This window comes from Nelusetta ayraudi, unplaced genomic scaffold (genome assembly GCF_046127955.1).
Source record: "Nelusetta ayraudi isolate G7.1 ecotype Tasmania unplaced genomic scaffold, CSIRO-AGI_Nayr_v1 ptg000013l, whole genome shotgun sequence".
NCBI lineage: Eukaryota > Metazoa > Chordata > Actinopteri > Tetraodontiformes > Monacanthidae > Nelusetta > Nelusetta ayraudi.
The window spans coordinates 4,232,512-4,256,796 of record NW_027466063.1 but is presented as its reverse complement, the minus strand read 5'-3'; the positions used below and the strand labels follow the sequence as shown (position 1 = coordinate 4,256,796).

The 24,285-nt window shown below is 43.4% G+C and overlaps 3 protein-coding genes and 1 long non-coding RNA gene across 4 annotated transcripts; 2 read left to right on the top strand and 2 right to left on the bottom strand.

The window, feature by feature from the left end:
* Positions 1-670: 670 nt before the first annotated feature.
* Positions 671-3,536, top strand: tax1bp3 (Tax1 (human T-cell leukemia virus type I) binding protein 3). Its single transcript, XM_076022946.1, has 4 exons — positions 671-863; positions 2,488-2,607; positions 3,063-3,140; positions 3,255-3,536. Exons 1-4 carry the CDS (start codon positions 807-809, stop codon positions 3,399-3,401), a joined length of 402 nt encoding a protein of 133 aa, XP_075879061.1. The 5' UTR covers positions 671-806; the 3' UTR covers positions 3,402-3,536.
* On the bottom strand, positions 3,422-3,813 carry LOC142886037 (uncharacterized). Its single transcript, XR_012926362.1, has 2 exons — positions 3,713-3,813; positions 3,422-3,663 (listed from the first exon to the last, which is right to left on the bottom strand). It is a non-coding gene; the product is annotated as an uncharacterized LOC142886037 (long non-coding RNA).
* A 7,179-nt stretch (positions 3,814-10,992) lies between these two features.
* slc1a6 (solute carrier family 1 member 6) lies at positions 10,993-19,589 on the top strand. The gene is made up of 11 exons (XM_076022937.1): positions 10,993-11,090; positions 13,523-13,789; positions 13,890-14,027; positions 14,500-14,707; positions 15,547-15,589; positions 15,714-15,842; positions 15,967-16,151; positions 16,324-16,557; positions 16,648-16,842; positions 17,253-17,387; positions 17,650-19,589. Exons 1-11 carry the CDS (start codon positions 11,084-11,086, stop codon positions 17,846-17,848), a joined length of 1,740 nt encoding a protein of 579 aa, XP_075879052.1. The 5' UTR covers positions 10,993-11,083; the 3' UTR covers positions 17,849-19,589.
* Positions 19,590-20,353: 764 nt separating this feature from the next.
* On the bottom strand, positions 20,354-24,180 carry ccl44 (chemokine (C-C motif) ligand 44). The gene is made up of 5 exons (XM_076022939.1): positions 23,948-24,180; positions 22,589-22,718; positions 21,748-21,895; positions 21,102-21,185; positions 20,354-21,003 (listed from the first exon to the last, which is right to left on the bottom strand). Exons 1-4 carry the CDS (start codon positions 24,009-24,011, stop codon positions 21,147-21,149), a joined length of 381 nt encoding a protein of 126 aa, XP_075879054.1. The 5' UTR covers positions 24,012-24,180; the 3' UTR covers positions 20,354-21,003; positions 21,102-21,146.
* Between the last annotated feature and the right edge of the window lie 105 nt (positions 24,181-24,285).

The window sequence follows — 24,285 nt, the reverse complement described above, 5'->3', positions numbered from 1 at the left end:
CCGTTCGTGATATTAGAACCTACGTCACAATGGCGCTTGTCAGTTAAGAAATAACAATGTACAAAACACTTTTCTTCTTAGACTACCATCTAGTGGCAATCAACTATGACAGCATGTGAAATGTAGATGCAGTACGAAATAACTTAAAATATTAACACTAGCCATGTGGAATCGATTTTTAAGTTCTACAATTATAATAAATTTACACATGAAAACGCTATGTGTCCCCTTTTATTTCTTTAAAAAAAAAAAAATCATACATCGTTAAAAATATATTATATTGGTCAACGTTTAAAAAAAATAAAAATAAAAAAAAAATAAAATATCAAGATATTTAAACATTGAAACAAAGTTTTGAGCTTGAGGACTGGCCGGGTTGTGTCTGAGGTTAGTATAATACATCCATGGTCAGAGGAAAACAGGAAGGATCACAAAGGAGGTCATCATCTATCAGTTCCTTTTAAGGAAACCACCGTGCTTTGTCCGAGCCCACACAGATGAGCAGGGATCCTAGCGAAGGCTTGATTTTACAACCCGTGACCGTCGGTCTTCATTGCGGCCTATGTGATAGAAAGCGCCACGTTTAAACACCGCCCCCTCGGTCTACCTTGTGATGCAAAACACGCAAAACCGACGGGGATCTGACGTCACACGCGAAGCTTCCAGATTCATTCCAGACAGGAATGCTGGAGCAGCGGCCTATGAAGTAATCCCGGAAGTTGTCTCACCGTCCACACACAGCTGTCGTCCCGACAATATCACAGACATTTATTTCTCTGGGACTGCCATCTTTTTGCTCTCGTACGATGAATCATAACGACACCTTGAACCACAGCCCGGGACAACCGCTCACCGCCGTAGTCGTAAGTTTGCGGAGAAACGTTGCCGGTGTTGTGTGTTGAGTTTCGTCGTTCTGCGCGGATCCATTGTTAAAGTCAGCTAACTGCGGGACAGGCGTGGCTTTAGGTCATCTAACTTTACTCGGCAACGCAGTAGTTTGTCTTTGGTTAAAAGTAGACAGCGCTGATCGACTAATATTTCAGTAAAAGTGTTTTAGTAGAATGTGGCTAAGGACTAAACTGTTAAAAAAAAATATGTGTCCCTCTTCACACACACACACACACACACACACACACACACACACACACACACACACACACACACACACACACACACACACAGGACGGCATTTTGCTAGAAGTTCGTCGGGCCAGGTGCAACATGTCGTAGCTACTTGCAGAGTGTGGACCGACGAAGAAGTTGAAGAAGCCTTGTGTAGGATTCTGTAGAGCAGCTCTTGGTGACGCCGTTCGTGACAAATGACCCATACCTGTATCAAGATAGTGGCAACACCCTCAGACTGTCAGTCTGCGTTCCGCCCTCGGTCTGTCCAACAGGCACCTGGTTTTTGTTCACGGCCAAAGATGTGGCGCTAAAGTCATTAGTTTTTAGCAGGAAGATAATTTTGTGGAAGGCTGTAAACAGATAGCTAAATATTCAGTTTTTTTCTTTTAATGAAAAACCCAATGACTTTAACTATAGCAACACAGCAATACATACAGATGCTGCAATATTGAATTCATGTAGTACATCTAAACTGTACCTGTATCTTCTTTTGGGTTTGTCCAATACAGCATAACTGTTCATAATGTTCTGGAATTATTCATCTTAGATATTATTCATATTGTGCACTGTCTTGTTTTTTGGGCTCTATGTGTCTTAACGTGCCTGCGAGTTCAAACCGAGGCAGCTCTTTGTGTTCATATCTGGCGCCAGAGACACTTGACATAGGAGTTTTTTGTTTTATTTTACCAAACAAAAATGGAAATGGTTTAGATTTATTTTTTAATTAGTTATTTATCAATCATCTAATATTTCCCCCCTTGCCCCAAAGTGTTTTTGATTTTAAGAGTATTATTGAGCTTCTCGTTCGACCTTCATTTCCTTTGCTCTAACTGAAGTTACACGCATGCGTTGACTCCATTGTGTTAACCACAGAACTGTGAGAGTCTTGTTTTTTTTTGCAACAACAAACAAAGGCCATGCTTGTGATGACGAGTCTCACAGTCATTCACATCCATCTGTCTTGTCAGTGAGACAGTAGCCAGTTCTCAGCATCAAGAGCAAGGCTGCACTAATAGAGTCTCTGCATGAGTGTTGACTCAGAACCATGAGCATTTAGTGCAATTGTGCGTGAGTGTCTTGAGTTAGATTGTCTGTTTTAGAATGGTGGAAAGTATATATATATTTTTTTTCATACGTTCACTCTTTATCTTCTTAGTGGTTCAGATATTACATACATAGACCAGCAAGCCAACACAGTCACTGTTTCAATTCAGGGTCATAAAGTGCCAAAAAACTAAAAACAAACTGAAAGCTGATTGATGTTTTCAAAGACGCCACACAAACCATTCAAGCCCCCCCCCCCCCTTTTTTTTTTTTTTTTTTATAAATATCTTGGTCATCTACTTTAACTTTGTCAAACAGGAGCGAATTGAGATCAAGAAGCTGCACCAAGGAGATAATTTAATCATGGGTTTTAGTATCGGAGGGGGGATTGACCAGGATCCTGCACAGAACCCCTTCTCCCAGGACAAGTGTGACAAAGTAAGTGTCGCGTGGTCCCTCACAATGTGTCGTTTCTATGTCAGAATCGTGAGAGCTGACTTTGACTTGACTTCAGGCTGTCACCATAACCCACCAACCACCAAGTGTGGTTTCACTTCACTTCTCACCATTTTTTGTTTTTGTTTTTGTTTCCGCTTAATACAAACTTGGTAAAAACAGAAGTTAATTGTTGTGTATATTTAATTTGCTCCTGAAAGTCCCTCAGATACACTTTTCCCACATTTTCCACAACTACTCATTTTAATTCCACCCTTTCTTTAAAATGTATTTTTTTAAGGACAGTTTGTAATTGTGAGTCGTTGCAGAAAAGTTACTTGTAAAAAGAAGGAAAACAAGGATATTGTGCAGATGCATCTGATAAAGTGAAAAAACAGTAGCGTTTGAATGATTAATCCCTGTACGTGTTTTTTTTTTTTTTTTTGTGCAAACGAAAGGGAATCTATGTGACCAGGATAACGGCAAAAGGACCGGCAGAGTTGGCAGGTTTAATGATGGGCGATAAAATACTGCAGGTGTGTAATGAAGTTAACATCCACAAGAGGGCTCCTTTTCCTACCTTTCGACTTCAGCTGATGCCGTCTCAAATGTGACTCTTCCATAATCTTCTCCCCCCCCCTCATCACCAGGTGAACGGCTGGGACATGACCATGGTCACGCATGATAGGGCACGGAAAAGACTGACAAAGAAGAAGGAAGACGTTGTGCGGTTGCTTGTGACCAGAAAGTCGTTGGAGGATGCTGTGAAAAAATCCATGGGCCCGTATCAAAAATAATCCCACTGTGGTACTCCATGTAAACACAAGCTGATGCAAAAAAACAGACTGATTTCTCTCCATCTCTCTCTCTCTCACAGACACACACACACACACACACACACACACACACACACACACACACACACACACACACTGACACTCCAGTTCTCATGATTGTGGCCTTTAAAACTGCTCGGGTGCCACAGTGTGGTGCTAATTACGGTGCATCATTAGATGTTTAAGTAAGACAGGCACATGCTTTTTTTGAAAAGACAATTGTCTTGTGACAACACACACACACACACACACACACACACACACACACACACACACACACACACACACAATTTTAAACTCTTTTCAGTTTGATTCTCTCATTTTTCCGTTTTCATTCCGCGTCCTTCTTGTGCACAGAACAAATTCCAGACATTTTAGACTGCTCTAATCCTTCTGCTCTGAACGGGGATTCTCAGACTAATGAACAAAATCAGAGTTGAAGTGATTTTCCACTTTGCTTCGTCTTACGTTCAGGAATGTTTTGTACTTTTGTAATAAAACAGAACATTTTCCTCCTCGAGTATTGTAGCCACAATGCCAAGTGAGCAAAACTTGTTTTTTGAAAGCCTCTTTTTCTATTGGTGTTACTCTATGGCATTTTGACCAACACAGCAGAGCCTTGTTCACTTCTTGCACCTGGGAAAATGCATAGTGTACTTTATGCTCCACATTTCTTCCATATGCTTGACATTAGTTATCGCAGGGCAGTTGCAGTTGTTGTTGCTGTTGCTGTTGCTTGGGATAAAAGGTTGAGGAGGACTTGCTCATTCACTTCTGGTACTTTTTCAATCCAGGGAACCAAAGATTGTCGAGATGATGTCTTGATTTTCACCACAGTTAGTGAGTAGAATTACTTATCTTTAAAATCCAAATAATTGTTTAGTTGTTAAGGTTAGATCATCAAATACCAAAGTAATAGTCAAGAAACTGTCAAACAAATTTAAAAAAAGGGGTAGAAATGTGTTTGAACATATTTACTATTCCATTGTGGTACCATTCTTATTTCTATCCCTGTATGCTAGACTGCATTCATTTTCTCTAACACTTTCAGTATTTTACATGTCTGTTTTTTTTTTTCCATCTGTTGAAGTTAATCACGTCTTTTCTTTTTTTTAGAAATGGCTCATTTTGTGTTGGTCTGATTTTGCTGCCAATTTACTTGTAGTTGAGCCCAAACTGCAAAATGTTTTGTTTGTTGTTTTTAGTCTGTTAGCTGCCAAATGCCCAAGTTAAAGTTGGGTGAACGTCCACAGCAGTCCTACGTAAAATCATCCTACCCGTGTTTTCTGATTTCCTCATATTGCTGTACTACTGTGATTTTGTAGTGACTCACTGAACTGAGGCACACAATAATTGTACATCAGTGCTATCCAATAAAACACATTTCATCTTCATGATTATGGACTTGACAATCTATGATAAGCTTGACAATCCTCATGGGTTATGACTCATGAGGAAATTGCCTGCTACCGCAAAGTTGGCTCATACTTTTGAAAAGCATGGACAGAAAAGCTAAGACATGACCAAAAATGTACAAAACCTGTTTTGAACATAATTACGCCAAGAGTAATCAAAAATGTTGCTTTGAGAAATGATCTTAATAGTGTCCCACTTATCTTCACACCAAGAGCCCCATTCTTCATCCAGGCCCTGAAAACCGCTTTGTGTCGCCTGGTATAAAGTAATCAGGTGACATTTCACCATAGAGAATCCATTCCCTGACCTTTATGGCTTCACCAAAGCATTTTGATACAGAGAGCTTTCACTACTTTCATCTCTTAAATGTGGACCTGGAACCAATCACCTGTCTTTGAACTGAGGTTTGAAACAAACATGTGGCTGCTGAACATGACAGGACCTCAAGATATATATATATATATATATATATATATATATATATATTTTTTTTTTTTAAGATACTGAATTGTTTATTTCTAGATCTGTTTATTTCTTCACTTTGGCTTTTGGGTGTACCACTATCATCTCTCCATCCCAAGAGTTGCTCTAACTATACGGCCCTGGTATAGACGTCTTCAGTATGGCCATGAGCAGCGGCAGTGGTGATGTGGCACAGAATGTAAAAATGTGATCATCCTCTGTGACAACGGCAAAACGCTTGTTTTGAGAAATAATTGATGAGTGGGCCAAGCGTGTGTGCGTGCATGCTCATGTTATTTAGACTCGCTGACAGAGGGAAGTTTGCCTCATTCCACTTGCCTGGACGTCATAATACTATTACTGCATGTGATGAGACAAAGTGTTGTGCGCTAATGGCCTGGCAAGTGCTCAGACTCACGACGTGAGTTTGCTCTCAGTGTACAACATTTAACGCGCTGCATGTTGCCTAGTGACTAATGGACAGCCACAAGTGGGCACAGTGACCAGCAGACTTTAATACAGTGGTTACTCAATGCTAATTACAAATAATGGTCGCTCTTTGTCTTTTAGTGGCCATGATCTTTAAATAGATACAACATGCGGGACTTGAATGTGTGCCTGTGCTCTTATTAAGGCTTCATAAATTTGTGGAAATTGGCCAGCAGCGCAGATGTCTCTGCACTCCGCTGAAAGAGAGGCATTTCGGCAGACTTGGAGCTAACGCAAAAGAAATAAACATTCCTTTCTGCAGGCCAGTGAATAATTACACCACACCAAACATGGATCATACATGATTCCTGCCTCCCACGTTATGGCAGGATAATTGTGTTTCCATGGTGACGCAATCTGTCGCTTTCACTTTGGTCCTCCACCAGATTGGAACCAGGGGGTGTTACTACCTCCTGGCCAATCAGTGAGTCTACGCTTCATACTGATGTTAATAAAGTGCATCTATTTCTCTGGACATGTTTATGAAACACCACTGAACACTACAAAAAAGGAGATTAAAAATTTTCAATGGATATTTGCCTTGACCGCAGATTTCTATTAAAATACTTGAAACTCAATCAGGCTACATTTACCTGTAAACATTACATTCTCTGGTTACACAAATAAATATAACTTGTTATTTCTTTTTAAAAATAAATCACTCAATACAAGCATCCAAGTAAGAATTCCCATTGTAAACATACAGTTAACACTGTTAGCTTAACTGCAGTGAAATAATTCCAGCTCTTGTCGTGAATAATGAACAAATTGAAACTTTTCAATTAGTGCAAGTAGCATTCAAAGTGGATAATGTTCTAATGTGTCAATGGCCTATTTCTCATACACGTTAATGCCATGAAAAAAGTGGTATGCAAATTACAAGTTTGCATAATGCTTGCAAATGTTTGCATAATGACGTCATGCAAACAGTTTGCACCACAAACCGCTCAGTATTCTTAAAATCAAAAGAGGTTTAGTACAGAACCAAAGGAAGTTATTTACTGTGTGCAACCTTGACCAGTACTACTACTGTGAACCTTGAACTTGTATTGCTCTGCGCTCTTGGCTCTAGCTATCTTTTATCCTCACTTCCGTGTTTTGGCATTGTCTTTACTGTTTCTGCATAGCTGACTTTAACATCTGGGTAAGAGAGCGACTGATAAAAAAGTAAACTTGAAATACAAATATGTAATCATTTACAGTGGGGGGGCTTCACAGCATCACTTTCACACTGCATGTTAGTTGCAATAAGCGGCTGGAGAAGCGCTCTGCCAACTGTTTGCCCTGAGTGTGGAGGCATGCGGGGGCTAATGGGGCTATTGTTAATGGTACAAATTGGTTGTTTTCCTTTTTTCTGAACAACTGCAAGTTTTAGTTGAGGCTGACACAGTAGTGCAGTGGTTAGAGTCTGTGCGGCAACCTGAAACCCCTGCAACTGGGAGTGCAGCATAAGCAGTAATAGAAAATGGATGGGGAGAAAACAATTTGGGGCTGAATATACCAGGAGACAGTGGCTAATTGAACTATTTCATGCCCTTACAGATGTTATCCTACCAAAAACATAATCTTTCCACCTTCTTTTAAATCAGCCTGATCACTGACTCTTCTTTTTCCAAACCAAACACCACATTGATAGAATTTGATCCATTTTTGTATCAATGTTTCTTGTCTCATTAGGCCAACTTGCCAAATATGGGATGTTTGAGGGTTGTTACTGTTTTTGCTAAGTGGAAAAACAGCTTAGTAATTTCAATAACAGTTTTTACTCATGAATATAATAACAAGAGAGGACAAAATTATTATCATTCTGCATGTTGTAATTGTCAAAGGTTGTGTGCTGGTTCAAGAAACGTGACACTTTGTCCTGGAGCAGCACAACAGAAGTGTCCTCCCTCCCAGACCTTGTTGTGCACTTTCAGAGTTACATCTCTCATGTTTTTCTGTTGTATTCCAACCCCATGTTATGGAATATGGAAAAATGATGCCCACACGATTAGCTGTGTATAAACACGCAAGGACATCAGGCTATATCTCTGCTGAAATCACATAGCATCTTGTAACGTAAAGGCTACTTTTGATGGACGTTTTTTGAAGGCATGTCCCGAGAGGCTGTGACCCCGATGGGGTCAAAAGTGGCTGCTCTCAAAATATGAACGCAGTCCTGCAAGCAGAACTGTAGTGACAAGAAATATCAACACTAGTTCTGAATGCGTACCATTAACAATAGCTGGCCTTGCAACTGTGAGTGCAGAATAAGCAGTGATAAAAAAAAAAATGGATCAAGAGAAAATGGTATAGGGCTGAATATACTACCCTGAGGAGTGCCACTATCAGAGAGTTGCTGTTGAAATGATTTCCTGCCTTTACAGACATTATCTTGTCAAAGAAGAATATTAATTTCACCCTCTATTGATTTATCCTGATCAGTGACCCCTCTTTTCAAACCAAACACAACATTTATAGAATTTGGTCCCTTTTTGTTTCAACATTTTCAGTGCTTCATGACTCATTTGGCCAACTTGCCAAACACAAGATGTTTGAGGGTTGTTTTGGTTGTTGAGGCAAATTCTTCCCAAGTTTGGAATAACGCCGGGTAATGTCAATAACAGTTTTGACTCATGATTATGATAACACTTGAGGACACAATAGTCATCATGCTGCATGTTGTCATAGGCAAGGCTTGTGTTCTGGTTCAAGAAGAGTATGAGACACTATGTCCTGGAACTGGACAACAGCACTTTCCTTGTTCCCAGACCTTGCTGTGCTGCTTCAGAGGTGCATCTCTCTTGTTTGTCCATTGTTTTCAAACCCCATGTTATGAAATATGGCAAAAATGCCCACGCAATAACCCATTTAGTGGGTGAAGCCTTTGTCACAGCGCAATGACCAAAAGGCTGAGACCAGCAACGGAGTCAAGTGGCTGCTCTCAAAATATAAACACACTCCTGAAAGCAGGGCTATAGTGACAAGAAATAACGATGCGCGTACCATTAGCAATAGCTGGCCAAACCTCTAAGCTTCTGTTTAACATCTCTCAACGTGCTTTTACAAAATTGCACAAAACGCGATGCAATGTTTCAGCGTGTGCTCGGCCCCGTGCATATCAATGCGGCGCTGTGTGAACGCGAACGCTATGAGTGGGCGCGAGAGTGGAAAGCCGGGCAGCTGGGTGCCAAAGGGTTACAAACGCTGGATTTCCCCAGAGTGGTAGAGAGCAAGATGCCTGTCGTAACAGACCGCCTGCTGTGAGTTTCTATGGCTTCCGTCAGGAGCGAAGCCGCGCTGTTTGATAAGCAGGAAAAAAGATGTCGTCAATTAAACGCCTTCTGGCAAAAGCAAGTGTGTGATTCTTCCAGGGTGACATCCAATGAGGAAGACAGTTTTTATAAAGCACAGACATTAATTCTTTCACGCTGGCTTTCGCTGCTGTGGATGGGCAGCAGGTGTTTTTTATTTATTTATTTCTCTCCTGAAGGATCCGTAACCTCTCCTCCCACGCAGACCTCCCAGGCGCTCCTCGCCGCCAGAGGCACAGAGCAAGAAAGCGCTCGGCTGGTAAAAAAAAAAAAAAAAAAAAAACGGGAGGCAACTGACGATGGAGTGGAGAGGATGAGGGGAGATACAGTGTGTGGGTAACATTTGTTCATTATCGACTGCTGCGTGGAGCTGCGAGGGAGAGACGTCCACATGACGGCGTGAGGAAACGTCTTGGACGCTGAGTGCCGTGTGAGAGCCGACACACACACCTTTGTCATCTTGTTCTTCGTTGTGAGGTCACAGATCAACGTAGCACCGATTGACTGAAACTTGATTGGGAAGTTTGGACCTCGTCTAATTTTCTTTTGTCTTTTTTTTGCAGCATCTTCAAGGAGGCGAGTCCAGATCCATCTCCTCATGTCGGCTTGACTTCACCCTCTGCCAAGACGGAAGCAGGGTATCTGACTTCTTGTTGTTTTCTTTGGGAGAAAATCTTAATTGCCCTACACAAATGCTCTTGGAAATAGAAAGATTTCCCCAGTGGGCTTTGTTACCTTGACTTATTTGTTTAAGTCCAGGGTTGATATCTCAAGGAAATATTCAAGCTTTGATTATTCCAACAGGTTTATGTAGTGCAGCTGTATGTAAACATTGTTACTTTGAGACACCTCTTGTTTTGTTTGCAGATCCATTGGAACTATTGACTTTTATTCATAGCTTTTGTTTTTTTCCAGATAAAATTGCGGTATTGTACAATTGGATAATGAAGAACGCCATTTAAATTGAGCGTAAATAAATCAACTTTTGATTCTTTTGATTTCCTGCCGCGCCATGGGATTACATTTTCTGTAGCTCCTGTGTTTTTGACTTGAAGTCATCCACCTGCTCTGTCTGCAGCTGTTGCCGTGTGGATTTTTCATTTCATGGTTTAGTGTGAAATTTCACCTGATGGTATCACCTCTAATGTTCTCCACGGAGGTGTGACCGTGTGCTTGTTTTCAGAAAATCGGCTGTCTTGATTTGTTAACTCTGACCCCTTCTGTCATGCACTGGTTTAAATTACAGTTTTGTTCACTACAAAGATCAACATTTCCAGAACCGAACAACCAATCACAGTTGCATCTCCACGTTGTTGTAATTTTTGCAGTTACTGACGATCATTAAATTAAAACGATATGAGAAAAGTTAAACTTTGCCGCTACCTTGAATGATGCGGGTTTCGTACATCCCAAATCTGTTTGAAGCAAGATCAGTTCTTGCGATGTGCTTGGGGTGACTGCAACACAAACATGACCAGTGGGGGCAGTGTGGGAAAGCAAAGACAGTCAATGCATAGGCAACTGCAGACCTGCATTAAGATTGCGCTGATGCAAGCTCGTGCACATCATACGTACCTCAAGAGTAAATTAAAGGAAATTTGAGTGTTTTATTTTTTTATGTTCTGTTGCGACGACTGCCAGTACAACTGTGCAGTACTAGTAAAGTCGATGCTGTGGTAGTCGTGCGTCTAACTTTGTAGGATGGGTTGGACTCCTCATGGACTGCAAAAAGTTCACAAGTCAGTGTCTGTGTGCCGTGGTGCGTGTTTGTGTGTGTGTGTGTGTGTGTGTGTGTGTGTGTGCGTGTAAGAAAGAGAGAAAGAGAAGGTCAGGTCATGTGACGGATGGACGGCCTTTTCATGTCCGTCCGTCCTGTGAGCCCTGAGCAGTCAGACCTACTGTCCCTCTCACACACACTGTTGTGACTCTGAGAGCCGCTGCCTGACTTTGACTCGTCGATTCAACACGAGACTTTGCGCCATGAGTGGTGAGTAGACAGTAAACTCTTAGCTTTATGCGCTAATTTGTTGGAGTTGCGATATTCGAGTTTGACAACGGCTAGGTTCTTAATATATTTTAAGACAGTGTCTTGCGCTTGGCAGCAGGTACCGTGATGGGTTGGCTCTTAGTCCGACAGGTCCATCCTTCCTTTATTGGTTCAAAGGGAAAACACAGGCAAGACAAAGCTTTGAATGTGTCCTCTGATGTTTTTAACACGTTGAAGTGGCTTTAGGTCGGGTTGTTTAACTGTGCGCCAACCTTCCCACTAACAATACTAATTTTTCCATTGAGTTTGGGATTTTGTTGCATTTAATGCTAGATTATTTTGATAAAAATGGAAAAATATTCCCAATATTGGGTGTAGCTTTGGAAATTACTCATCTTTTAATAACTAACACTGGGTTGGGGGACTATATCATCGTATGTTGATGTGAGCTGACGTAATTTAATGTAATCTTCATTTCTATATACACAAGCTCCAAACTTTTGTCTTTAATGCAACCATTCTGTTCTTTAATAAAAAAAAACAGAATGTTTCACCTACCTTTAATGACCAAAGTGAGAAACTTTTCTTTCTTTGATGTCACAAGATACACAGCAACGTGTTCCCGGTACGTGAAGTCTTGGCTTGACAATGAAAACACTGCGTCACTGAGCCTCTCAACCACGTCGACAAATAATTTAGGCAGAGCCGGTTTGACTGTATGGCGCCGCTAATAAATACACAAGGAAACTTGAAATGTTTCACTGAAACATAAAAAGAAGTAAGATATTGCAAAAAATAAAAATAAATAAGAAAGGACTATATTAGCGTGCCGGTAGACTCGGCCCAATTTTTAATCACCGAGTGAAAATGATGGCAGACAATCATTAATCTGGATTAACCTGAATCAAGATGCCTGGTGTGGCTGCGCGCTCCTCCACCAGGTGGCTTTGAAGGGTTAGCAGTGTTGTGGCAGCTCTGCTCGTTTGCATTCAGCTGTTTCCCCTCCACTTCCTCTTCTCCTTTCACACACACACGTGTGAATTGTGCCTCACGCCAAACTGAATAAATAAACCGGCGCAATTTAGGGCTAAAACCGCCCAACAATGGACGTTTGACAAAAGCGCTCTTTTGTGGGACGGCTCGATAAATGCGAACCACCTAAACAATGGACAAAAGGAAATCGATGGGCAAAAATGGCGCAAGGAAAGAATAGATGACGTCCGCCGAGGAGCTCATATAGAAAGTGTCAGTCCCGAGGGGGGAAATGCAGACACTATATAAAAGGCGCTGCAGTGGATATGCGACTGGATGTGTTGGATGTGGAGCACGTGGTGGATTAAGGAGGCCCGACTGTTGACTTTATGGTCCTTGCTCAAGTGCCGAGCCTTCAGGACTGTTTGCTCAGGGTGATTCAGAGAAAGAGAAAAAAAACGTTGAAGCCTACATAGATAAGGAACCACACACTCACACACACACACACACACACAGAGGCACACACACACACAGGCACACACACACAGGCGGGTTTTTGCGGGTACAGCGGAGGAGCGAACACACGGTAAGGCCACTTCAGTTCAATGTCTTAGAATTCCCACAGTGTTAATAATAAATGTGTTCCGTTACAATAGGATTAAGCATTAAGACACGCAGGTGTTTAAAAGTGGGGATGTAATGATGTGATATAGAAGTCAGACTGGGTTTTAGCGCCGCTTGCTTCATCGTCGAGGCTACTTGTCATATTTATTGTGGTTGGACCACAACATAAGAAAGACGCCGCTGCTCTTGGCTGATATCAAAGCTCCCGTTCTGTATCGGCAGCAGCAAATGTTTCTATCACCTCAGACCAACAGTTATTGTTGATGTCTAGTTTTGAGACATGTATTGGTTTCAGAATTTTTTGATGTGTTGTCACTACAGCAATCATTTTTAATATGATATAAATGTGATGAAGCCAATTGGGTCTTTTCTGTTGAATTTACACACAGGGACTTTGCGAAGATCATTTTCAGTTTTGTGGTCGTGGCAGATCAGGCTTAGTTACACTTCCCATAGCGGCCGATGTCTTGTTATTAAAATAGGCACCATGGAGATTTTTGGACTTTCCCTGTTTGTCATCAGATTTGAGTGTGAATTTCAAAATCCCCGATTTTGACGTCATTCTTTTGGACAAATTTGTGTCAAAACAGAACTGAAAAACCATAATGTATCATGATAATTTTTTAAATAAAACCCAGCCATTCGTGTATTGCTATAAATGTATATTTTCCCATGTTTTAAATATTCCCTTTTTTGAGTTGAGACCAGTGTATGAAATGTTTTACCAAACAAGATTATTATTATTTTTATTATTATTATTGTTGTTATTATTATTATTATTATTATTATTATTATTATTATTATTATTATGATTATTATTGTCTTCTCTTTCCCAGTTTCCCACGAGACCTGCCTTTTGGACCAGGTGCTGGAGCTGATTATGAATGAAAAGCCCCCGAACAGCGCCAGCCTTTTCCTGAACGAGGACGCTGAGCGAGGAGGCCGGCCCGAGCGAGGAGACTTGCGGAGGCGCCTGTGCAGGGCCATGGAGAGGAAAGCCAGCAGCATGAAGGAGAGGATGAGCTCCGCCGGTCGTGACAGCGTCAAAGCGTTCCTCAGGAGGAACTTGTTTGTCCTGCTCACCGTTGCCTCTGTGGTTCTGGGTGAGCGCTCGTCGCCGCCGCTGCCGCCACTATCTCGCCCCGTGGGCTCCTGTTGACTCGGTTTGACTCAATTTGCGTGTGGGTGTCCAATCTCGCTCAGGTGTAATACTCGGCTTTGGCCTGCGCCCCCACAAACTGTCCCTGAGGGAGATCAAGTACTTTGCCTTTCCGGGAGAGCTGCTCATGAGGATGCTGAAGATGCTGGTGCTGCCTCTCATCGTCTCCAGTCTGGTCACAGGTCAGTGGATCAGGCTCAGCGGAGGGGTGGACGTGGGGGTGGGGGGGAAACTCATTCATTGTTTTCTGATGGGGTGGGCAAATTTTTTTGACTGGCGGGCCACAATGGCTTCTAAAATGGGACAGAGAGGTTGGTGCAGGAGCAGATGGATGGGGTTTTGGTATATCATGGGACATATCATGGGATATGTAGAAAACATGCTTAAATGTCAATTGAAAATGAACAGAAGCAAAATATGTGTTTGTTGAAGCCCACACGGAATTTAGCTCTTTATTGAAATGACTCTTAAAATGCTGTAAAAATGGATAAAATACAGCTATTTTCAGACTTACTATTAATAATATTTCTTCAAGTTTGGCAGGCCAAATTAAAAAGCTTAGCAGGCCACATATGGCCCCTGGGCCATAGATTGCCCACCCCTGCTACACTCTGAGTGAATTCTCACTTGCCCCCACCCTTTCCTCTCCTGCAGGCATCTCCTCCCTGGACAGCAGAGCCTCCGGGAAGATGGGCGTGCGCGCCGTGGTCTACTACATGGTGACCACCCTGATTGCTGTGTTCATCGGCATCGTCATTGTGATCATTATAAAGCCAGGCAAAGGCAGCAGGGACAGCCCGCTGTCCAACAACGGCAACGTCGAGCCGGTTCAGGCTGTCGACGCTTTCCTGGATCTTGTCAGGTAACACAGCTGCTTTAAATATCTCGACATACGCTCCCTCTGAGAAACAGTCGGAACTGAGAACAAAGAAATTCCCTGGCTCACCGAATGGAATGTGTCCTTGGATTTTATTTCGCTCTGTCATCATGACAAAAATCATCCAGGTTCTTATAACGGCCACATTCATCTGTACAAATCTCTAGCAGCAGATTGGCTCACTTCCTGTCTGTGCTCTCTGCTGCTGCTGTGAGCAAGTGGCAGCAGTCACTTTCAGCTTCCTGCTTTTGTTGCAGCTCAGAGGAACCTGACTGACTCTGAATAAAACAAGGTTGTCAATAAAAAGTTTTTCTGCTGGAGCTTGGCAAGATATGCAATCGCTGAGATTTCAGACATCCAGTTGCACTGCAAATTGTGTATTAAAAACACTAAAGTCTGCCACACAGTTTCAAGGAGGCAGTTTCTCTTTTGAGTCACTTTACATTCTTGTTTTCGTTTCCTGTCTGTTGGCTCTTTTAAGCTAAATGAATGCCAGTGCTAGGTTGTCAGAATTCGCTACATATCTAAATTTAAATGGCCAATTTAAAAAATTGTGCTTACATTATCTTAAATGCCCCAACATGTGGGAAATGACACTGAAAGTGGGAATCAGAGAGCTGCAGATATGTGTGTAGACTGTTAAGAGCTCATTCTGAGTTCCACTGTTTCACACTGTGCCATCAAACCACCTCGACTGCCTCAAGAAACTCTTGAGTTCTGTTTTGTTACTTAAAAATAAATCACCCAATAATGAAGAAAACTTGCTGCCATCACATATTAAATATTTAAATTGATATATTTTTAATGTGTTTTTTAATTTCTAGGAACATGTTTCCTCCCAATCTGGTGGAGGCTTGTTTCAAACAGGTGAGGAAATATCTTCTGTTAAATAACTACATATTCTCTTTGTTAGCTCAATTTTTTTTTCTCAATGTATAAAAATGAGAATATTGTACCATTGTGCATGAATTACACCTTTCTGTCTTGACAGTACAAGACAGTGTACAAGAAGTCCGTGCACACCAGGAACGTGACGTTGGCGCTGAACCTCACCGACTCTCCGAACGTGACGGACTCGATGCTGGCGCTGAACCTCAGCAGGGTGCTGCACACCATCCAGGTGGGTGTGGGACTGGAGACAGGTGCTTGCTGAGTGCAGGACGGGTCCAGTCGACGCTCGCGGTCGAGTTTCAGATACAGCAGCTTTTTTGACGACTTGTCCCACACGTGTGTTCTCCGCTCAGGAGACGGTGGAGGAGACGGTCCCGGTGTCGGGCTCCTCGGAGGGGGTCAACGCTCTGGGCCTGGTGGTTTTCTCCATGTGCTTCGGTCTGGTCATCGGGAGCATGAAGGAGCAGGGCCAGGCCCTCAGGGACTTTTTCGACTGCCTGAACGAAGCCATCATGAGGCTGGTGGCCATCATCATCTGGTCAGTGACTCGCTCTGTTAAATGGACGGAGTTCGATATTTGATAAAAAGTCCATCTAAAATTTTCAAAGACAGAATAAATATTCTATCCCCCCCTTAAGGGTTTTGTTGATGACATTCTGCAGATAATGTGTCTAAAACAACAGCCTGGTTTTCATGTTCTCCTCCCTCAGGTATGCTCCAGTGGGCATCCTGTTCCTGATCGCTGGGAAGATCGTGGAGATGAAGAACCTGGCTGAGGTGGGAGGCCAGCTGGGGATGTACACGGTGTCGGTCATCGTGGGTCTCCTCATCCACGGCCTCTTCGTCCTGCCTCTGCTCTACTTCCTGGTGACCAGGAAGAACCCCTACAGCTTCATCGGCGGCCTCCTGCAGGCCCTCATCACGGCGCTGGGAACCTCGTCCAGGTAAATGCTTGCCTTTTGCTTTTAGTCAAAGCTGAAAAAGGTTCAGACGACCTCTCCTCGATGTCACACCTTTCCACCCGGCTCCTGCAGCTCCGCCACCCTGCCCATCACCTTCCGATGTCTGGAGGAGAACAACCGCGTGGACAAGCGGGTGACGCGCTTCGTCCTCCCCGTCGGCGCCACCATCAACATGGACGGCACGGCGCTCTACGAGGCTGTGGCGGCCATCTTCATCGCCCAGGTCAACGACATGGACCTCAACTTTGGACAGATTCTCACCATCAGGTAGCAAACTTAAACACAGTGCAATTTGAGTTGCCTAATTCCATCTATCTATCTATCTATGATGAGATACTGAAGTTAAACTTCTTAATAACTTGCATTCCTAACATTCTAAAGCATGTTTTGGATAAATTTCTTTTATACTACAGACTTTTTGGTTATTATCATAGTCCAGATCTTAAATTGAACATATTTGTCCTGACCGCATTTACCATGAAGATAAATATTAGACTTAAATGTCTCTTGCTCCCAGAAGGACTTTCCAAATTGTGCAACAGAGTGATTTCCACGGTGTTGTAATAGTGTTGTAATTCCCTGCGAGTTGTTGTTGTTTGTTTCCTTTTATAAACTGGTCTCCACTCTCCCCACCGTCCCTCCCTCCCTCACTCTCTCCTTCCCGCCCGCCCACACAGTATCACGGCAACTGCTGCCAGCATCGGAGCAGCAGGCATCCCTCAGGCTGGCCTGGTTACCATGGTGATCGTATTGACATCGGTGGGACTGCCCACGGAGGACATAACATTGATCATCGCCGTGGATTGGTTCCTGTGAGTTCCCACTAAATGTCAGCGTGATGGGGACTGGCCCGCGTTCGGGTTCTGTGGGTCCGCGGGAACTAAATGTCACCGTAAAGCTTCAGATGGCTGCCAGGCGCCAACGCCACAAAGGTTACTGATGCATAATGCAGGGAGGCAGTGGAGGACGTTGGCGCTTGTCATGTCGTTTTGACTCAAATGTGCCTTTAACAGCATCAATAGAAACGCCTTCGCTGCTATCTTACGATTCTTTCCCCCCCCTGCGCTCCTCTAGTGACCGCTTGAGGACCACGACCAACGTCCTGGGGGACTCGCTGGGGGCCGGCATCATCGAGCACCTTTCCCGCAAAGAGCTGCAGTGTCAGGATGCAGAGGTGCGCAGCTCTGTGATCGAGGATAAAGAGAAGGCCTACCAGCTGATCTGCCAGGAAAACGACGTCATCAATCACCCAAACAGTGAGACCACCATGTGAGGCCTTTCACTGGTTCTGACCATCTTCTAGAGGAATAGTAGAACTATGTGTGTCTTACAATATTTACGAATGTATATTATCTTTTTTTTTTTTAAAAAAGGAGAGAGGATTCTCGGTGGGTTTCGCCAGTGCTGGGGGTAACATTAACTTTGCCTCAGGATGCTTCACGACAGGAAATAAGCCTCTAAGTCTCTCAGTTTTACATCTTTTGCCCGCACTGCACTGCTCTGTCAGCCAGTGACAACTAGGAACTAGGAAGGTATTCCTAAAGAAGAATATTCAGCTTCATCATTTTCATCATGATCACACACATCGTCAGCCCTTTAACAACCCCACCACAAATCAGTGTTCATGGTGCTTAACTTTAAGAAAATTAAAGTGGCTAATCCCCACCCCCAGTACCTCCTAACACTTGTATGTCGTCCGGCATCATTTAACATTTTCTACTGCATGACTCAACACCAACCAGTATGTATACCGTCCATTGTCATTGATTATGACTACCTCTAACAGACGTATACAGTTCTGACACCACTACACACAGTAAAACTGCAACAGATTAGCAGAATGTAAGTGCGTCTTATGCTCCCTAAAATTGTATACGTTTTTAAAACAATGTACTTGACTGTTAAACACTCGAGGTCCGTGTATAGGAGTGATGTAGTGTTTTAAAGCGGCACTGTGCGCTTTGTTTACCTTAATACAACAGACTTAATAGTCCTGCCTGGCCTGGCTAGGTAGCTCAACAGCTTCTGCATGTTTGTAATGGCCATCGCGAGAGAATGCAGGGCAGGCAACCAAAATGACACTCCTTTATCAGGCCAGCTAGGGGTGCTGTTTTGATGGCAGGGGTGTTGTTCTCCCTGTTACGGTAAGTCTATTATTCATACAACATAACTTGAAGCTCTGTTTTTAAGGTACAAAAACTGCGTCGAGCTGCTTTTGTTGAATAATATATTTCAGTAATTTGGTAGAAGGCTTTTTTTCCCCCCACTTGATATTTTTCCTATAAATATTATATGTTTGCGTGTTTACTATATTTCTTTGGTGTTATTGCTTTTAAATTGTGGATGCTGGATTGTAGTGCTGCTCAGTAACTCGTCAAGAGTCGGAGAAGAGATTAAATTCTGATTTTGTTTTGATATGGAAAGTTTTGGGGTTTAAGTTTTTGGTTGACCTCATTAATAATTTGTCAAAACACACAAGTCTTTAAGCCAATACATGCCAAAATACTGACTACACAAATTATTTAAAGCTGAAATCTTACAATCTTAGTATGTTTTGGAACTCATTTTGGTGATTGAAATTATGCCAAATGAGTTCACTTGTTAAGCTCCACTCTACTGCCGTTGATTCTATTAACTCTCTTAATCATAAACCTGCTCTTTCCTCCTCTTATCTTTCTAATGTATACTAACGGCTAAATATAATGATTGTTATATTTGGGTACATTAGTAGTCTTTGAGAGATTTATTTCTATTGTTTTGTGGTACTGTGACAGAAGTCTGAAAATGCCTTGAGAAACTGAATGTAGGATATGAGCTTTTTGCTTTTGGTGTAAATTTATTTCGCGGAGGTCATATATAAAGTGTCAGTTTTTTCAACTATTAATCAAAAGATTACCAGAGTCTGTGAAAGTTTTATGCTTAGCTGAAGGTTTGACTTTAGTTTTAGTGCAAAGATGCAGCATTTCCATGGACCTGCTTCTGAAAAATGTGAAAAATAAATGGCTCAGGTATTGGCGTGCTCCTCATTTTTGTGTTTGTGGCTACCCCTGGTGGAGGAGATCTTGCCCCTCTTGTCACAGAGACGACTGGGTCACAGTTAATAAAAGCAAGAATGTGTGTTCTCTGTCCCGCAGGCCTCAGCTACTTGGATAAATTGATGACCAGAAATGCCAGATTTTATCACGAGTTCTTGTGTTGAAATATAAAGCTATTGTCAGGTCAAATTTTGCAAATCCTTTGAAAGGTCCATGTGTTATGTCTCACACACCTTATCACTGTCCAAAAACTAGCATGCTCGAGTGTAAAGTGACATAATGATTTAAGGAACGCTGAAAATGCCCGCAGTCTTCAATGAGTTACTTTGTTATGCTAACATGCTAAAGTCTGATGACAATGTAAGAAGAGATATAAGCTTGACATAAAGATGGAAGAGCCGCCAGTTTATTTCCTTAAGTTTATTTGATGACATCATTAACACATGTATCTGTAATCTTATATCACCCTGTTGAGTTATTGAGAGAAGTCTTTGACTTATTCGCCCCCTGCCCCCTTTAGCCTATAGCTGCTAGCATTGCTTCATGAAATGTCCCAAGTCATCGAATAATTACAGATTAAAAAGACAACGACCAAGTCCGGTTACTTCAGCTTAATTTATAAAATACTTTAACTACATACCATGTTTTAACATACGGTGCAGTCGTCCACGATACATAGTTGTGTGTCTGTCACACAATTGAGCCCTCATAAATAGGTTTTAACAGCCTCGCGCCATGTGGTGAGTGGAATCATAAATACTTTGGCATTGTTGTGATGACGGATCGTAGGGTGGAGAAGACAAATGTAAACCACTAATGACAAGATATCTGCTTTGTAATTTTGCTTCACAGACGGTCAGGACACGATGGTGGACCACGTATGAAATGCTGGCTCCCGACACAAGGAAGTCGCATTTTGGATGAAACCTCAGGTTTCACCTGTCTAACAGTCAGAAATATCGGATCACAGAAGGTATACAAGTCACAATAAAAGCATAAAGCGGCTTTCTGAGATATAATATTCATCTTAATATACACTCTTTTAATTTAACCTACACCTTTTGCACTGATTTCACATCAGCCACGAGTAGTAACAGTGTTGTCGAGACACTTCCAGGCAGATAACAGTATGAGCCATTAAAATAATAATAAAAAAGGAAACACTTTATATCTCACAGGAAAATACTCCTCTGTCCAGGCTGCTCAAGCCCCACGCTTGGGAAGCGTCTGAGCACAGTTCATGTTTCAATATCTAAAGCCATTCAAATATGTATTGCTGCCCTGGTCTGCTCCCAGGGGTAGATGGGTAGAGTAGATAGAGAGACACGAGACAGGTGGAGAGCCAGCGAGCCTCGTCTCGAGAGGACGGCCAGCTGCTGAAAGGTTACTTGGCCTGCAGAGAAGGAGTTGAAAGAATGCAGACGCGCTGTTATTGCAAAAATTCACCTCACTGGCACAAACTTGTGGCCAAATGTTTGAAGAGTATCTTACATATGACTATTAGGTTCTCCTTCACGTTCCATCCAGGATGCTGCGTCACTCCACATTCAGGACCGCCCAGTTGTCTTTCTTATTCTGTGACGGCAAGCAACAGGGAAATCACGCTTTGCTCCGCATCGACAGATAACGGCAGCATTTGGGAATTTGAAGGTCACATATTAATGCAACATTTAAACTACTGTGCTTTGTCCAACCTGCTTTTACACTCATTGCATCTTTGACTTCCTGTGCTTCCTCAACTTTTCAGAGTGTGCACTAAAACACACTTGAATACAACACCTTTGTGATGTCACAGTGGATATCACGACCTCCAGGAGGTATTTTTGCCCACTGTAAAGCACTTTTTTCCCGACTCTCTAAAGAAGTAAGGTTATAAAAAGAAGCCGTTTTTAAATATGTTTATTTTTGCCGGGGCTGAAAACAACAAAGGTTTTACACAGCTTAGGATAGCTTAGGATAGGTTTTCTCAGGGTTGTTAATTAAACAAAGCTTCAATCCTCGAATTCAGGATGAAAACGTGAAAATATGTATAATAGGGGACGTTAAATGAATAAAATTGAATTTCTGAAGATTCATATTTGACCCTTGTGGATAAACTGTGACCTCCACTGAACCACGTTAGCCGCTCGTGTCTGACCTCTGACATGACGGGAAGATTGTCGTGGGGAAGGAGCCACATGGTCCGGTGGGCCTTGGTCCTCTGCCTCTGCAGGAGCTTCCTCAGCAGTCTCTTCACCTTGCGGTCCCTGGGGTCGGCGCATTTCACCGCCTTCTTTGTGTAGAGTCTATCGAGAAGAGATCAGAGCGCAGGTTTAGAAAAAGGCCGGAGCTGCTGCAGCAGGTTCTTGCAGGACAACGGGGCAGGCATGCGAAACGGAACAAACTCCTTTATCTGATGGGAGGTGCGAGCAATGATTCAGCAGTTACGAGGAGGTCCGCGAGGTGTCGGCGACAATTTTCTTTTCTTTTTTTTTTTGTTGAACAAAAGGGAACGCTGTGCAGTCAAGGTTGAGCTTTTTGTCCCTCTGGAAATCACTGACGCAGACGGGGACCCGCAGGAACTGTGTGTTTGCTGTGGACCACATTAAAACAAAATAGCAACCCCCAAAACGCATTTGCTTTATTCCCTCAGCTGCAACAGCCTTCTGTGATCTGCCGGGAACAATAGGTACCACAGTGTGGACTGGTTCCTCTTAACTGGACCCCGCTGTGCTGACTGAGTGGCTGCGGCGGCGCTCAGCTCGGAAGGTATTTTTTTGCAGATGGCTTGTTATTCCCGCATATTTCCTTTCTTACTTCCTTGGCAATTACAGCCGCGGGTCCTGCCATAACAACAACATGACCTGGAAAGATGACAATCCGTCGCAGCCCTCCGCCGCCCTCCGCCGCCCTCCGCTAAACACGAGGTCATATTTTCCGAGCCTGCAGGTCGCCGTGTGCCTCCGCAGCTGCGGGAGTTGGATATTTGGAATACTTGCATGATGGCTTGTATACTGCAGTCCGGCCCCTCCGTCTGCACCTCGAAGCGCAGCACGTCTTTGGTGCGCACCTTGCCCTGCGAGTACAGCATGCAGCACTGGACATCCCGCTGCATCTGCACGCCTTTCCCTTCAGGGTGGTGAGGGCGAAGTCAGGGAGAAAGAGCAGGACAACGTTAGAGAAGAGAAGCGTGCCAAACTAAAGCACAACTGATAGAGCGGTCATTTTTTGTGTGTCTTGATTTTGTGAGGTCTCTACTTTTACATGAACGCTGTTTTTTTTGTACTTGAATGCAGCTCCGGGCTAAGTGGGAATAGGGCGCTGAAGCAAAATCCCCACAAAAGTTTTAAGACGCCTGCATTCCTGCGTGATACTAGAGAATCAAGTGAGAGATGAAAAGTTTTTTTTTTAATTTCATATTTGCTGCCCAGATGTTTGAGTTAAAACGCTACAAAGTCCAGTAATCTGATCTGAAACTGGCTGTTTTGGTAGGTTTTTTTTTTTTTTTTTTTTTCTTTTTTTAATATGAGGGAAAAATGTTATCTATTCTGCAGAATGTGCACATGCCCTCTAGTTACACACGCACACTCGCACACACACACACACACACACACACACACATGGACACACATACACACAGAAGAATGTCAAAGGAATTACAATGGCATCCCATTGTGCTGCAAAACATACTACCATGGCAATGAAATGAGAGCCAGGCAAAGTGGGAGAAGGAGAGAGAGGAGGTGTGTGTGTGTGTGTGTGTGTGTGTGCATGTACGTGTGTGTCTGTGCACAAGCGTGTGTGTGCGTGTGTGTGTGTGTGTGTGCGTGTGTGTGTGTGTGTGTGTGTGTGTGTGTGTGTGTGTGTGAGAAAGCTGTGCCACATTGCCTGTTCATCCGAGGCAAATGTGTAAACAAATGAAAGTGTGATGGCAGCAGCAGGAGCAACAAGAGCTGCAAAATAGGACGGCGCAGCTTCGGAGAGCCACATAATTTCTGTAAATGCATCTTTATATTGAACCCCGTCGTCGTCACTTCACAACATTTCAAACAGCGGCAGCGGTGACATCACGCAGATGGAGCGACCGTGTGTGTGTGTGTGTGTGCGTGTGTGTGCGTGTGTGCCTTCGTCTCCCAGCTCCCCTCTGTTTACATCCACGCTTCCACTCCACTGTCCCCCTTCTTCCCTTCCACCTTCGCCATCGCTCTCCTCCTAACTACACTGCACACCTGCAGGGTGCGTGCATGCATGCGTGCAAGGCAAACAACACGCACGTACGCACGCACACGCACGCACACACACACACACACACATGCACGCAGAGGGAGACACGAGCAGCAAGTTGGGTAGCGTCCTACCTTCCACAGATGCCAGCAGGAGAAGAGTGAGAGCGATAACAGTCAACATCTGCAGCATGGACATGGCGAGGCTGGCAGAGAGGAGGATGAGGAGGAAGAGGAGGAGGAGGAGGAGGAGGAGGATGATCCACTCTGTCACCTCTCCCTCTCCGGCTGCCTCTCTTATATCACTCCCTCCCTCTCTTTATACCTCCCTGCCCATCTCTCACTCACGCACTTCCACCACCTCTCGCCGCCGCTCCACTCTCTTGTCTTCACCGTCCTCCCCCACCCCCTCCCCTCCTCTCCTCTCTCCTCCCCTGCCTCCCCTCTCCCTCTGTTTATCCGTTTTGCACTCA